We start from the raw sequence: 14,606 nt of genomic DNA, 5'->3' as shown, positions 1-14,606 counted from the left end.
ATCAGGACATCCAAGGGCTGTGGGCGCCGGGGCGGGCGGGTGGGGGCTCGAGGCAGGCGGAGAGAGGACTTTCTCATCCTGTCGCTTTTCTGTCTCCCGGCCAGGTCGGTGAAATCAAGGCCCACGCGGCCGAGTGGAAGGCCAACGTGACGGCCGAGTTCCGGGAGACACGGCGGCGGCTCAGCGTGGAGATCCACGACAAGCTGCAGCGGGCGGCCACCATCCGCAGCATGGAGCGCCGGCGCCTGGGCCTGGACCAGAGGGCCCACTCGCTGGACATGCTGTCCCCCGAGAAGCGCTCCGTCTTCGCCGCCCTGGACACGGGCCGCTTCAAGGCCTCGTCCCAGGAGAGCATCAACAACCGGCCCAACAACCTGCGCCTGAAGGGGTCGGAGCAGCTCAACAAACACGGGCAGGGCGCCTCGGAAGACAACATCATCAACAAGTTCGGGTCCACCTCCAAGCTCACCAAGAGGAAAAACAAGGACCTCAAAAAGACCTTGCCCGAGGATGTCCACAAAATCTACAAGACCTTCCGGAATTACTCCCTGGACGAAGAGAAGAAGGAGGAGGAGACGGAGAAGATGTGCAACTCGGACCACTCCAGCACGGCCATGCTGACTGAGTGCATCCAGCAGCAGGCCGGGATGGAGAACGGGCTGGTCCCCACGGACACCAGAGACCAGGAACTCGAGAACAACGCGTTACTTGAAGACAGAAACTAAATGCTGAGGACCTTGGACTTGACCAAGTGTCGTGTTTTTTATATTCACCCTGAGACACGTGCCTTAAACAGACTTCTCGTTAGTCCGAAATTACATAGCATCGAAGAATATATTTCACTGTGCCATAAACGACTGAGATGAGAAAGATCGCTCTGCCGAAAGGAGTCAAAGAACAAGGACTGCACTTCTGGCGGCGGCCGCAGGACACTGGGGGAGTGTTCGCACACGCAGGAGGTCGTGGCCGCAAATGTTAAGGGCGTGTCTGGGACGGTGCTTGCACCCCTGTGTGGTGCCACCCCGGCCCCAGCATGTAGAAAAGGGCAGCTATTCCTTAGACCAGCCTTCTGAAAGGAACAGATGTGTCTCCTAAGTGGAGTCTCATTTTCCGAACCTACCGTTAGAGATACGTGCACACACAGAAGGGGACCAGGTGGGGGGTGAACGAGTACCTGCAGGGAGGGTCTGAGTTGGCATTTTGGCATGTTGCTCCGAGCTTGGGTTTTGATACAAACCCTTCAGGGCGCACCTACTCTTTCTAGGCTCCAAATGAGCGTCTGTGGGACCTGAGAGCACGTGGAATTTGTTGGCAACAGATCAGAGCACACGTATTCAAAGGTGCAATTGCTTTCCTCATTACAAAAGAGAAAAAAAATCACAAATGCATCACACTGTGGAATACCACCTTAACCAATGACAGAAGCCTACCGAACTTTGTCTTTTCGACGAACGATGAAAAAAGTGAACCCGCGAGCATCGGCGGACACTCGGCCTCATTTGCTGCATGGTTACGGGCACAACATCATGCATTTTCCTCAGTGGGTGCAGTGGTGAAAATAAACTGGTTCTGAAACGTTCACGTTCACTTTTCTAGTGGAACTTCGGTTATAAGTCGTTTTGATAAGAGGGGGAAAAAATACCAAAACAATTGCCTTGCATGATGCCAGTGGCTTGCTGTTCTGTCTAGCTGATCCTAATTTTTTTTATAAAAATAGACATCCTGCATGTCTGAGACATACCAAGGAGGACCATGGCATCATTCCATCTCAGGGCTTTTTGTCCCTTTGGGTGTCTTAAGGTAGACATAGTGACGAGGTCCAGTCCTGCTATCTCCAAACAAAAGAAAGATTCCCCCAACTCTTGTACACAAAGATTGAATTGTTTTAAAATTGCCTGCAGCTTAAGTGCCATTAATGCCATTTACAAATAATGCTTAAAAGAAATATTTACAACATTCCACTTTTATGTTTGGGTGTTCCTTATTTTGAAAGCATCACTTCTTTTCCTTGCTTGTTTCTTTAGCCCACACCTGCTACTCACGAAAGTTGGAACCCCAGTGTGATCGATCGTTTCAAGGCAAACAATAGCAACATCTGATAATTCTGATTGTTCCATGAGGTTAAAATTGTGAAGGAAAGTGGGGGAGTGGCTAGTCATAGGTTTTGAGAAGATTCTGAATTGATGATTTTTTTTTTTTTTAATCAGAAAGGGCAAAATATGTGCTAGGCTCACCATCCTTCGCCTTTTGCATAACTGGCTGGCCATTCACACTTAACTACGTGGACCACACTCTGAAGCCTTTGGACTTGCAAACCCAGGAGGTTGCAGGTTATGGTCCTCCCAGGCTCAGCGCCGCCTGTTGGGGGTTTCACACAATTCACACACAGAGTGGATTTAATCAAGAGATCACAGGACTAGTGGAGACTTCCCGAAACCATCTAATGCTTTCTGACTTCTGGGGAGAATTATATCCGCCACATCCTTGACCACTGGTACCAGGGCAGACCTCTTCCTGCCCGTCTCCCCAAAATGCCTGGACCACATGTAGCTCCCCTTTCCCCTGCCCCAAATTTTGGGCTCCAGTTAAAGTTCTGGCATTTCCTTTGGGAAGGAGCCAAAGAAGAGTTACTTTCATGAGGCCCTTCCTTTCCAACGGTAGATTTGGTTTAATGCCTCCACTTGGCTGGAGCTGTGGCTCACTGGTGACATCCTGTGTCCACACATTAAGAGACACAGGAAACGACGCTTAAGCAGGTGTGGGCGTTGGCTCTTACTGGGAGAGTCCTTCAAGCCTGCAAAACGTGTTTTCATTGGTGGATAACTGGGACTTTCTTATTCCAACAAGTTAAAACCTTCCTGATTAAACTATCTATCGATCCACCCTGTATTACTTCTCACCTTCTTTATAGTAATGTGTTAAAAATTCTAGACCCTACAGACAAATCTGGCGAAGAGCCTTCCCTGTCATTTATCCAGTGGTTTCCGTGGGCCAGGCACTAGATTTAGGCACTTTATGGGCGTTAAATGCTCGCTGAAACCTCACAGGAACACTGTACTAGAAGTGGTTATAAACCCACTATACAGATGAGGACACGGGAGCTCAGGGAAGCTAAGTAATTTACCCAATGGCACACAGCAAGAAGGTGGTAGAGCTGGAATTCAAAGGCTGTCTGACCAAAGTCTGCTTTTGACTTTGCTATAGCGTCCATGTTATGCATTCTTGTGTGTGTGTGTGTGTGTGTGTGTGCATGTGTGTCTTTCTAGTTTCATGGACACGGCATACAGAGGTGGGGAGAAGATCTCTGTTACCAAGAGGGCACAAGGTCTTTGCGTAAACATGACCTCGCGGGTTACCCCTGCAGTTACGTAAACATTATTTTGGTTTGGGTTTTGGGAAGGCTGTATGCGGCACACTTTCTGTACTGTTAAAACTGCCCTTTGAAAGCACTCTTTTGCACTTTACTTGCTTAGTTTGCAGGAACTCCGAATACAGCAGGAATAAAACAATTCAAAGCACTAAACTAAGCTGCACATTCTACCAAATGGAACAGGTGTTGGTGTGTGCTTCCCCAAACGAGTCAAATCACAGTAAATACAGAGGGATCCAAAACAGCCCTTGGCTGAGAGTGGGAAAATCTCCAATATAACCTGTTCCCTGAGTACAGGGGGCGGGGGGGACAAAGCCCCAAGGAATATAATCAAAGAAGAGCCCTCCCTCTGTGGAGATTGATCCATTAAATATGCAGTGTTGGACAAACTATAACATACTCTCCAAAGGAGATGCTGAGAGGGAATAAGAGCTTGGACTCTGCTTAGTGTGTACAAGCTAAGATCTGGGGGGAAGCTAGTTGTGAAGCTGTTTGAATGTCACCCTTGTAAGATGGGGCCAAATAGCATGTAGCAAGACTGCTACAAATTCTAAACACACGTCAGCACAGCCCTGCCCTTCCAGCCTGCGCCCCACCCCCCGCCCACATAAACCTGGAATAAATGCCTCAATTTTGCACACGGGAAGAACACATGTTCCGTATCTTCAGTGGGTGGTGACTTTCGCTTCACCTGGTAACTGGGTACCAATTTTTTCTTCCCTGACAGATCTGGAGGTTTACTGGTGACAGCTGAGGGACGGTTTGGAGACTAGAGCTCCATACCAACTCCTCACCCAATAGCAAACTCTAAGAACTTAGCGCTTTTGGGGGTAGGGCCCTAATGTGTGTGTAGGTAGGGGTGTTCCTGGCCTGCAGGTGGGGTGACTGGGACTCTTGGTCTGCGCTCCCCTGTCCCAGCCTGTGATGGTGGGCAACTGAGTCCTTGCGCATCCAACTTTGTTACCTCATCAGCACATCGAGGGAATTGAACACACAAAATCATCGAGGTCCCTTTTAGTTCTGCAGCATTCTGACCAAGCATCCCCTGGTCCACGAGTTTGTTAAATTTATTAAGAACCATATTAGCTGGGTTTGTAAATACCGACTAATGGGTCCCTTCATCTTAGGCTAAGAGAAGAGCTTAGTCTCCTGCCCTTTGGGATTTGTTTTCTGGGTAATTGATGGAGACCAGATGTATTTGGGAGCCTGGTGTCCAAATTAGAATCATGCCCTGTGTAGGCTCACTCTATCCTCCCTTACAGCAGGCTGTCACCCGGAGGGCTCAGGCGATGCGGACATTTTTTGCATGGCATTAAGATTATTTAAAGAATTTTAAGCTGTTGCTATTTGCAGTCAAATGTAGTAAAAGTTCCCTTTGATTTGATTACTTCATGAATTCATATACTATACACAGGTCTCTCTCTCTCTCTCTCTCTCTCACACACACACACACACACACTGGAAATGGCTGCCTTGGGTTCTATGGGGGACCGTTCCATGTTGAAAGTCCTAATTGCACTAGACATTAGCAAACCACCTCCTTCCTCCCTCTGAGAGGAGGACTTCCTGGCTGAGTCAATGCCGCTCATCTATTTGTGTGCTTGGTTTTGGGGATTAGTGAGAATGTAGCCAGAATTTGGGTGAGGCAGATTTATACTCATTGGATTGGGTAAGAATGGAGACCATCCAATGTATACCATGGTTTCTGAACCATAGGAAAGGCATAAGAAAATAAAACAAACGTGCAGAGACTCTCTAAAAAAAATGAGGAAGAAACCAGTATTGCATTTCTTGTCTTTGCTTTCCGTATCCCGCTGATGTTTCAAGTGGAGGTTATTGTTTCTGTGATGATGCACCTATGTGCAAAGACGGTGGCTGTGTCAGCAGAGAGAACTTTCATCAATATAGTTAGTGTAAGAGCTAGTTAGCAATGGTCTTAAAAAATAAAAATGGGGACTCTCTGAAACAAAGGTGACTTCAATTTGGCATTGTCGATGCTGTATTCTGCATATGGAAACTTTGGGATAGCATGTTGAGGACATGGCTTATAAACAAAGCCCTGCACTCTGTCTTTGCGCGATAAACCACCTGTGTTTTTCTTCACCAACTTGCCCGCAGTCCATGTAAACTTCAGTCCTCCTGTGGCAGTCCCTAGGTCACATGACGTCAGCGCAGTGGCATTGAGGAGAAATAAGAAGTGTCTCTGATTTTACTGAAAGTGATTATCATTTTCACAGGTGCCTAAGATTTGAAATCTACCTTCTGTTCTTGGTTCTTAAGTGAAAAATCTCTCATAGTTCCCTGTGCATTAAAAAAAAAAAAAGCCCTTGAGAGGACTCTGCTCCATCAAAACAGCAGACCTGTGCTGCGGAGGGCAACTGGAAAACCTCTCCTTTGCCATCCGGGTGCCGAGCTTGAAGGGGGAAGGTGCAGTGGTACCTAGAAGCGATATGCAAACTAACCCACATACCAGCCTCCAGCCTCTCCCGTCCCAGACTCACAGGCAGGGGACCCAGTGATGATGAAAACCCTTGTGTGGAGGTGTTTTACCTATTTTTCTCTCTGTAGGATTTCATGGTGCTTTAAAAAAAAAAAAGGCATTTTACTGAAAATGCGGGGTGGGGGGAGGAGGGAATTTCGTAATGTTCTTAGGAAAAGTACAAAAGCAAATTTGCTTGTAACATTTCAATAAGCTGTGCTGCTATTGTCTTTATTTGATGATGATGTAATTTTTTTTCCAATGATGCAGAAAATTGCAACAAAGACCTTCTGGAAGATCCAATCCAATGTCTCTCCTGTTTTCCTTTCTTTTGTGGGGCCAAGCACGGTTCACAGCGGCTGGGTCGGGAGCTACACTCAGGTCTTTTAGGGAATGGCTTCTTGCCTGGCCGAGCACCCGCTTACCTGCACGCATCAGGCCAGAGCCTATGGAAGGAAACCCACTGTCTTGCTGGAGGAGGAGGCCACAGTTTGACGCAGATGATAAGCTCCTCAGGGCAGGAATTAGGTCTTTCATTTCCAGCGCTGAGCACTGTGCCTGATACAGAGACACTCAAAATTATTGGTGAAGTGATTTTAATGCCTTTATTGATAGCGCATTTGCATCCTTCAAGGCAGATTTAATTTTTTCATGACTTAGAAGTCTTTTGGAGCCAAGACTCCTAAAATAAGCAATTTATACCACTCCTAAAGTATCATCTTGGTCAAAACCCAGTTTACCTACAAAGTAATGAGTTGGGTCTGTATTTTACAACGAACTCTAAAATTTACCGTGATGGTTGTTGAAATAACTAGACTCTACAATGACTACTCTGAAGGATAGCTCTCATTTAGATGTATGCTGATGGAATATTTGTTTTAAGACCAATGTCATTACTACAGATACAGTTTTAATGTCTATGAATTTAGGAAATAAGGGATTACGCTTTGTGGGGATGTCAAACGTATGGCAAATGGGTCACCACCCCTGACTCCTGTGCCCAAGGCAGCTCTCTTTATCACAGAGTTACTTCCCTATCAACCCAGATACATTCTCAGAGTCCACTTTAAGACTATAGCCAAGGTTAGTAGTTTTCAAAATATGGTCCAGTGACCCTCGTAGGTCCTCAAGATTCTTTCATGGGATCATGAGGTCAGAACTGTTTCCAGAACAATAGTAAGACATTACTGTCCATTTTAACACATTCCTTCAGGAGGGCATGCATTTAGAACTGAGTAGCATTAGTCACTCAGAGGACAGAGGCAAGGCAGTGTGATGCCTTTTGTTGACGGTTAAAGAGTTTTCCAAATTTCTGGTAAATGGGCATATGTTTCTTAGAAAACCCCAAAGTACCCAGATATAATTGGAAAGGGCTTCCTGCTGTGCCTCATAGGAATGGATCTTAGAAACAGCCACAAAACAATATTTCTCTGGTCCTGCGCAGCTGCTTTGTGGGGATCCGACCCCTCAAATTCCTCTCCAGTTAGCCCTAAGAACCCTAGAAGCATCTCACAGTTACTCAATTTCTTGGCTACCATGCTGTAGTCAGTTTTCTAGAAATCTCTCTGCCCCTCTGGGACCGGAATTGATGGCCTTCCGATGATCCCCTTGTCCACCTTCCCTGTATCCAGAGCTCATGAAGGGACATCTTTTTCGCTCATTGTTTCCATGGGCCTGGCACAGTGCACAGAACGTGGTTGGATTTTATCCAAAAAAAAAAAAAAAAAAAAAGACATTTTTTTGGTTGAATAGCAAACCCCAAACCATGGGTGTTGAGTAAAGGGCCTCTGTGGAGAGTAGGAACAGATGAAGAGAGCCCAAATCTGGGGTGAACTTAAGAGGAGCCTGGATGGATTCAAAAGAACAGGGTAGCTGTCCAGACAAATGGAAAATATCTTGGAAGATTTCTGGATACAGAACACTGACTCCAATGACAACTTTTACCTGGTCACGTCTATGACCTTACATCAATCACAGGCACCAGAGTGGTGTAAACAACCTTAACACAAAACTACTGTGGTTTTAAAATGCTAGGGTACACCTGGCTGTGTGAATTTGAGGTGGCACACAGCTCAACATCCATCCTGCCTTTGTGGGAAATATTTCAAAATTTTAATGACTTGTTCTTAGAAATAAATTGAAAAAGGGGCTCCTGGGTGGCTCAGTCAGTTAAGCGTCCGACTTCGGCTCAGGTCATGATCTCACGGTCTGTGAGTTCGAGCCCTGCATCGGGCTCTGTGCTGACAGCTCGGAGCCTGGTGCCTGCTTCCGATTCTGTGTCTCCCTTTCTCTCTGCCCCTCACCTGCTCATGCTCTGTCTCGCTCTGTTTCTCAATAATAAACGTTAAAAAAATTAAAAAAAGAAAAAAATTTAAAAATATAAGAATCTAAAACTAAAAAATGTATATATACAAAATGTCACACAATCTATTGGAAAGAGTCGTGTTTACTAAATGAATTTTAAAGGTCATTAATTATTACTTGGAATAATTTAAGATAAATAAGGATTTTTTCCTCACTTGGAACATGACAATATTAGAATATTTTCCAATATAGTAAACTACGCTATCTACAAACCGCCTACGACAATGGTTCTTCTGAGTTATTTGCAAATACCTGAGGCAAAGAACAACTGTAAGACTTTGTAAGATATAAACTTGTTTTGAAAAGAGCCTTAGAGAACTCTACCATTCTGGAACCAACACTATTAGTTACAAATGTAAGAAACAGAAATACACATAACACTAATGTAATTGATGGATGTACATTTTAATATTTTATGTAGAACATTAACCTATGCCTCAAAAGAACATTGTTCTGATTCCATAAAAAGAAGAGAAGTAGGGGCGCCTGGGTGACTCAGTCGGTTAAGCGTCGACTTTGGCTCAGGTCATGATCTCACTGTTCGTGGGTTCAAGCCCCGCATCGGACTCTGTGTTGACAGCTCGGAGCCTGGAGCCCTCTCTCTCTGCCCCTCCCCTGCTCACATTCTGTCTCTCTCTCAAAAATAAACATTAAAAAATTAAAAAAAAAAAGAAAGAAGAGAATAGGCTGTTCCATTATTTCCAAAAATGAATAGAAGCCTGAAACAATTTCTCCACCGAATGATTGTTGAGGGGAATAAAGAGAGACATAGGTAACAGTGATGGTAGCTAGTTAAGACTGCACCATCCATCCATCCATCCAACCAACCATTTAACCTACTCTGTATGAGATCCTGGGACAGTGGCAAGGGATGGCAAGGTTCCTGCCCACAAGAATGTCACATGTGCAGTGAGGCAGCCCTGTGTAATGTGCTCTGGGATGCTAAAATCCTGCCCTTTGGTTGGAGGAAGAATAAAAATAGGGCGGTATGTGATTCTGTTCAAAAGCACAAGGAGTTCTCACAAGGGGGCTAGGAATTCAGAAGGCATGAGGATCAGTGAGCACCATGGCAATCAAATAGGGCTTTCTGTAAGAGGCAGCATCTTAAAGAAGGTGTAGTAGGACCAGTTAGGGAGCAGGAGTGTGTGAGTGGCTCCAAAGCATACTTCTGGGTAATATTTAAGACTGACCCGTCTGTCTGAGGATACCACAGATAAATCCTCACTTGGGATTACTTTGTTATAAGACATTTTCTGTTAAGGGGTGGGGGGGGGGGAGGGATGCTTTAAAATGACTCAAGAAATCACAACGTTAAGCCAAAATTAAAAGATGAACAGAAGATTAGCTCTATTAGTCACCAATTACAACAGGAATTATAACTCCTTCTGATAGCCACGTGTGACTCAATCCCATGCAGTATATGAGTTCCTCTTCCTTCTCTGTGTTTTCCCTCCTTCTTGCCTTTTGTCAAGCAGATCCTAGGTTCTGGCTTCATTTCCTCCGGGAGGAATATAATGGCAAGAATATTCCTGCTGCTTTGATTCAAAAGCCAGGTCCACAGGAGGATTTCAGGTGACAGGAAGCAGAGGAGATTGGAGCACACGGATGGGAAAGTATCTTCCCTGAGTAAGAGGAGGCTCCCTTAGGTTGGGGACAGACTCTGGGGTCTCCCCAGAGGGGGCCTGCATGCAGCCTCCTGGAGAGAAAGGACAGACAGCATGATGAGCCTCAGTAGAGGAGCCCTTGGGCAGCCCCGACAGAAGGCCAGGGGCCCTGGGGGAAGGTGCTGGGCCCCAGGATCCTAGCCCAAACCAGCAACCACAGTAGGACTTCCCACATTCCCAGTAGGGTGGGTCTTGAAAGGGAAATTTACAGAAAATAAAGAGCGTCACTGTTTCTTGCAGACCTGAACTGTTTTTCTGTCCTAAATGATTCTTCTTGGTTTGAACCTGCACCGTCTTATTTCTTAGGCAAGAACAGATCAAGTTTTCTCCCTGATTTGTGGATGATCCCTGTTTTAGAAATACTGCGCATCTGGACTGGACAGTCTCTTTTTGAGGAAGGGGTGGGGAGGTAGCTTCTTGTAACTAGAGACCAGGAATGCCCTCGGCTGATCTCCTACTTGTTATTTCCTTCCAGCCTCAGCAGTAGCAAGGTGGGGCCCAGCAGAGTTTGCCTCCTCCCTCGGGCAGAGAGGACGGTGGTTGGTGGCAGAAGTGAGGGGCTCCTGTGGGGAGAGAGATCCAATTAGCCACAGGACTGGACTGCACATGCACCCAGGCCTGGCTACCCCCTGGATGTCCAGAAGCACATTCTATGCCCGCTTCTTGGGCTCTCTCCCTTTACTAGCTCAGCACTGTGGGATCTGGGGTCCAGGATCAATTTCTGGCCAAGGTGAAGAAGGACTCATCCTGGAAAATAGGCATATGTGCATGGCTGGGAAGGGCCCGCCTCCCTCTTCCCTCTCTCTTGCCCTCTCCAGTCCTCTTAGGAGCTCCTAGAAGAAAGATGAGCTGACTCCTAGAAGTTGACTGCATATTAGGAGTGGGGATGGATGATTATCCTGCACAAAAGTGTTCTACTCTCTCGAGTTCTTTTTCCTTTCGTCAGTCTGCCCTCTGTGCATCCCCACCCTCCACCCCAATTCAAGCAAGAGAAGGATGTGACTGGAAAGGAAGCAGAAATAGCCTAATATTTCCCTGGCCTTTAATTTTCCCGAAAGTCTGAATCCTTAGTGATGCTGACAGAACAATGAGAACTGGTAAAGGAGAAAAGGTAGGGGATACAGGCAAAAGTGTCTACCAGAAGCTAAAAGGCAAAATAATCTCTCCAGAGAAGATGGCTGCCTAGCCGGCAGGTGGGGCCACAGGGTCTGCTTCTCTGCGAGGGGGGGGGGGGGGGGGGGGGAGGGGAGGGGGCTCTAACATCCCCCAAGGGCAATATATCGTGTGTTCTGGTGTGGGGTGGGGCAGATGAGCCAAAACCATTGGGCAATGAGTATAGAAGATAAGGGGAGGGGCCCCACATAGATTACCTGACTTGTGTGAGGCACAGAGGCCCGTCAGGAAGCTAAAGCTAGCCTCAGATTTGGGGAGGGCTGGCCCGAGCAGGCTAAAGGTTTCAGAAAAGTGATCCAGCAACCATCGAAAACAAGAAGAGGTGGGCTGAGGTCATAGAAAGGACTGGAAGGGATCTGAATTGAAGGGACTAGGGAGAGCCTTCCAGGAGGAAGTAGGCGCCTTGCATGGAGATGCGGGCAGGCTCCAGGAGAACTATTTCTTCTCCCTGGCTCTCTGAGGCTGCCCCTGTGCCTGCTCCACAAGAGGAAGAAGAGGTTGCTGGGACAGAGGAAGAGGTCTCCCAAGACCGGCTCTTCCCAGGGCCCAGCCAACTAATACAACACAATGCATCCATCGAAGGCTGAAAATGAGTGTAGAAGGTCGCTTGACTCACCGGGGATCAGGCCACACACTGAAAAGGCCACACGCTGAAGAGGCTGAGCTTCAACTAGGTGCATCTCAAGGCAGCGTGAGGGAGGAGGGGGCCAGCTGCACTAAACTATTTGCCAAGCCCTAGCCATAGGCCAGGTTCTGGACCTCTGCACAAACAGCTCCCATCTGTACAAGGGGAGGTGAACATTATTGAAGGTACAGAGCTGGTCTTCTGTCTCATGTTCCTTCCTGGGGGGAAGTTTATTTCAGAGAATCAGCAGATAAAGGGAGCCGGAAAGTGTACAATGTGAATCTCTGTTCAACAAAAACAATGTGCAGTGCTTAACAGTGGTGGGGGTCTCCCCCATTTCTGTATCTTTAAGCTAAGGCTTCTGGGCCTTTCTGGCAAGACCCAGTAGATGTCCCAAAGACCATTAGAACAAAGCAAGAGGTGGCCTTTTACATAAGAAGATTAAAAAAAAAAAAAAGAGGTTAGAATTTTTTGGGTGAGAATACATCGGGTCTACCATATACGAAGCCCGTTAACTATGCGCCAGGCACATGCACCTATAATTAATGATTCTATTGCTAATTAGTTAAATAATTATGTACTCAATATTTAACAGTAAATATTTCTATTCCTCTTACCCTATGCTGTTATCTGTACAGAAGAACATAATTGATTCAGAGGGAAATTTCTACAACAGTATTTGACAAGTCCTTGTCTTCAGAGAGTACGTTTCCCCCTTTCAAATTTATTTTCCTCCTATTTTTGTTTTAACTCTCAAACTGAAGAGCCTTTCAACAGTAACTGGCTTTTCAGGCCCATCCAGAAGGTTAAGCTGGAGAGTCCCCCTTGTCTACCACAACAAAGGTGCAAATCACATTGGCTAAGTGGGTGCCTGAGGGGCCAGACAACTTGAGGGATGCCCTTAAGGTCACACCCACTGCCAGCACCAGCCAGAGGGTCAAAAGGCAGGGACAGAAAATAAACGTGTGCTCAGCTCGAGATCCCACATTCTTCTCACTGGCGCTTCTCTGCCATGAAGCTTCTAATCCCAACATGAAAACCACACCAGAGGAGAGGGGGGAGGGGCTCCAGCAGAAACCACTGCTTTGTCCTCAATGGCACCAGGTAGGCCCGCAAAACTCCCCTCTCTCCAGAGTCACTTGGATGAGTTTCTTAAGGCAGGATACCAACTCCCAGAGGTAGGGGACTCTTCCTCCCCTTCCGTCACAAAGGAGCAACCATCTGCCATTGAGGCCCCCTCCAAAGCCCCCCTTATCCTGTGGTCTCAGCGAAAGCACTGGTTTTGGCCAGACTCAAGCAACAGTGATGCCTTGTAATGACTGTACCTGAATGTCAACAGCACTCCCCAGCCCCCAGCCCCATCCAGCTCAGGTGAGAAGATAAGTCCGAGCTCTGGTTACAGGCTGTCAGTAACATCAGTAGGAAAAGTCAGAAAGTTCTCTGCTTATCAGAAAACATGTCAGGCTGTCCAGGGGCAAGTGTGCCATGGAAAAGACAAGGTAGTGGCTTCACCTTCCTCTTTTTCTGTCTCCCTCTCTTGTTCCCCGAGTCCCATCCTGTTTGAAGCAGCCAAGGACAGTGGTCTGTTGGAGGGACTCGGTGGGCTTAATTGTTACAGGGACATGTGGAATCCTTCCCCTAGGCCACACCTGCCGTCCTCATCCTGGATGGTTTCTCTTCACCAGATGTGGCTCCCGGAGAGAGAAAATGGAGGTGACTGGCCATTCCTCCCTGTCTCCCTCCTGCCCCATTCTCCTGACTCCCACAGTCGGTCCAAGGTCCGTGATTCGCCTTCAGTGTGCCAGGTAAGTGGCCTTCGGCAAGAATTTCCTCCTGCAGTTTGGGAGGGTTTGGCTGCAGGTGATGCTTTTGCATCTATGCACTTCCCATGTTTCACATGGGCCCTTTGAAGTCATGTATGATTCCATTCAAAAATGCGTCTTGCATTTAGACATCATTTCACATCAGAAGAGACCACTTCCCTCTGGCTTTAGGAGGCCAAGAGGGCTGGTATTGGGGGAACCTTCGGTTGGGGGGGATACGACTAGCATTTGTGTGCTTTGGAGTTCAGTTTCTGAGCTCTGCAAAAGCATACAGTTTTGCTTGTTGAAAAGCTGCATCCCATTGGCCTCATGGGGTCTGGGAGGGTGGGTGGTGGTGGTATGATGCTGAGAAATGGGCAAGAGAGGGGACGGGACTCCAGACTCAAGTAGAGCCTGCGCCCTTCTTCAGGCGGGGCTGTGACAAGCAGGGACGTGGCCTCGGACTGCCCTTCGGTACACAGAAGCTGCACCCCCCTCCTCGACCTCGCCAGGGCTGCACTGCATGCCCAGCAGCCCCGTATCCTGGGTCCTTGTGCGCCAGGCAAACCGTCCGGGCCAGGCATAGACAGTGGGGACAAGAAGCGGTTTGCCTCTTCCTGTCTTCTGCTTTCTCTGCCGCCGAGCAGCCAGTTTCTGTCTGCTCTGCTCGCCCGCCAGGAGGCTCCACGCAGAGCCGGCATCTGGAGGGCAGCTGCTGCTGCCAGCCCCACCTGCTAGGATGTCTCTCTGCATCCAGACTGTCGCCCCCTTCACTCCCAAACTCTTCCCTAGGAGTCATCTTAGTCCAGTTGTTCTGAATGCAGCAAAACTCCCCAGGGAGACCCTCCCTCACAGGGGTTTTGGGGGTGGGGGCGGGGTGTAGCCAAGGGTGAGAATTGCATCAAGAGCCACGGGCAGTATTTCTCAGGCTCTGCCTGCAGCTGCCCTCCCCTCGAGTCCCTGGAGTTCCTCTCAGACCATCCTGAGTCTCTGAGAGTGACTCTCTCATGCAGTGCTCATCATTTCCCTCTTGAGCTGCTGGGCTGTGTGAGTGCTCTGGGCTGCTGCCAACAATCGGACTGGCAGGCAGGCCATGGAAGACGCCAGAAGGTCCCGGGCTACTGGCGCT

The 14,606-nt window shown here is 47.8% G+C and overlaps 1 protein-coding gene across 1 annotated transcript in view; it reads left to right on the top strand.

Annotated features, from left to right (window-relative positions):
• KCNK10 (potassium two pore domain channel subfamily K member 10) overlaps positions 1–725 on the top strand; it is a 123,997-nt gene extending 123,272 nt beyond the window's left edge. The window contains exon 7 of the mRNA XM_042943999.1: positions 105–725. Coding sequence (XP_042799933.1) covers positions 105–725 — 621 coding nt within the window. The remainder of the gene's footprint in view (positions 1–104) is intronic.
• The last annotated feature ends 13,881 nt before the right edge of the window (positions 726–14,606 follow it).

This window comes from Panthera leo, chromosome B3 (assembly GCF_018350215.1).
Source record: "Panthera leo isolate Ple1 chromosome B3, P.leo_Ple1_pat1.1, whole genome shotgun sequence".
Lineage (NCBI taxonomy): Eukaryota > Metazoa > Chordata > Mammalia > Carnivora > Felidae > Panthera > Panthera leo.
Note: the sequence above shows the minus strand (reverse complement) of the source record. Positions and strands in the feature narration are given on the sequence as shown.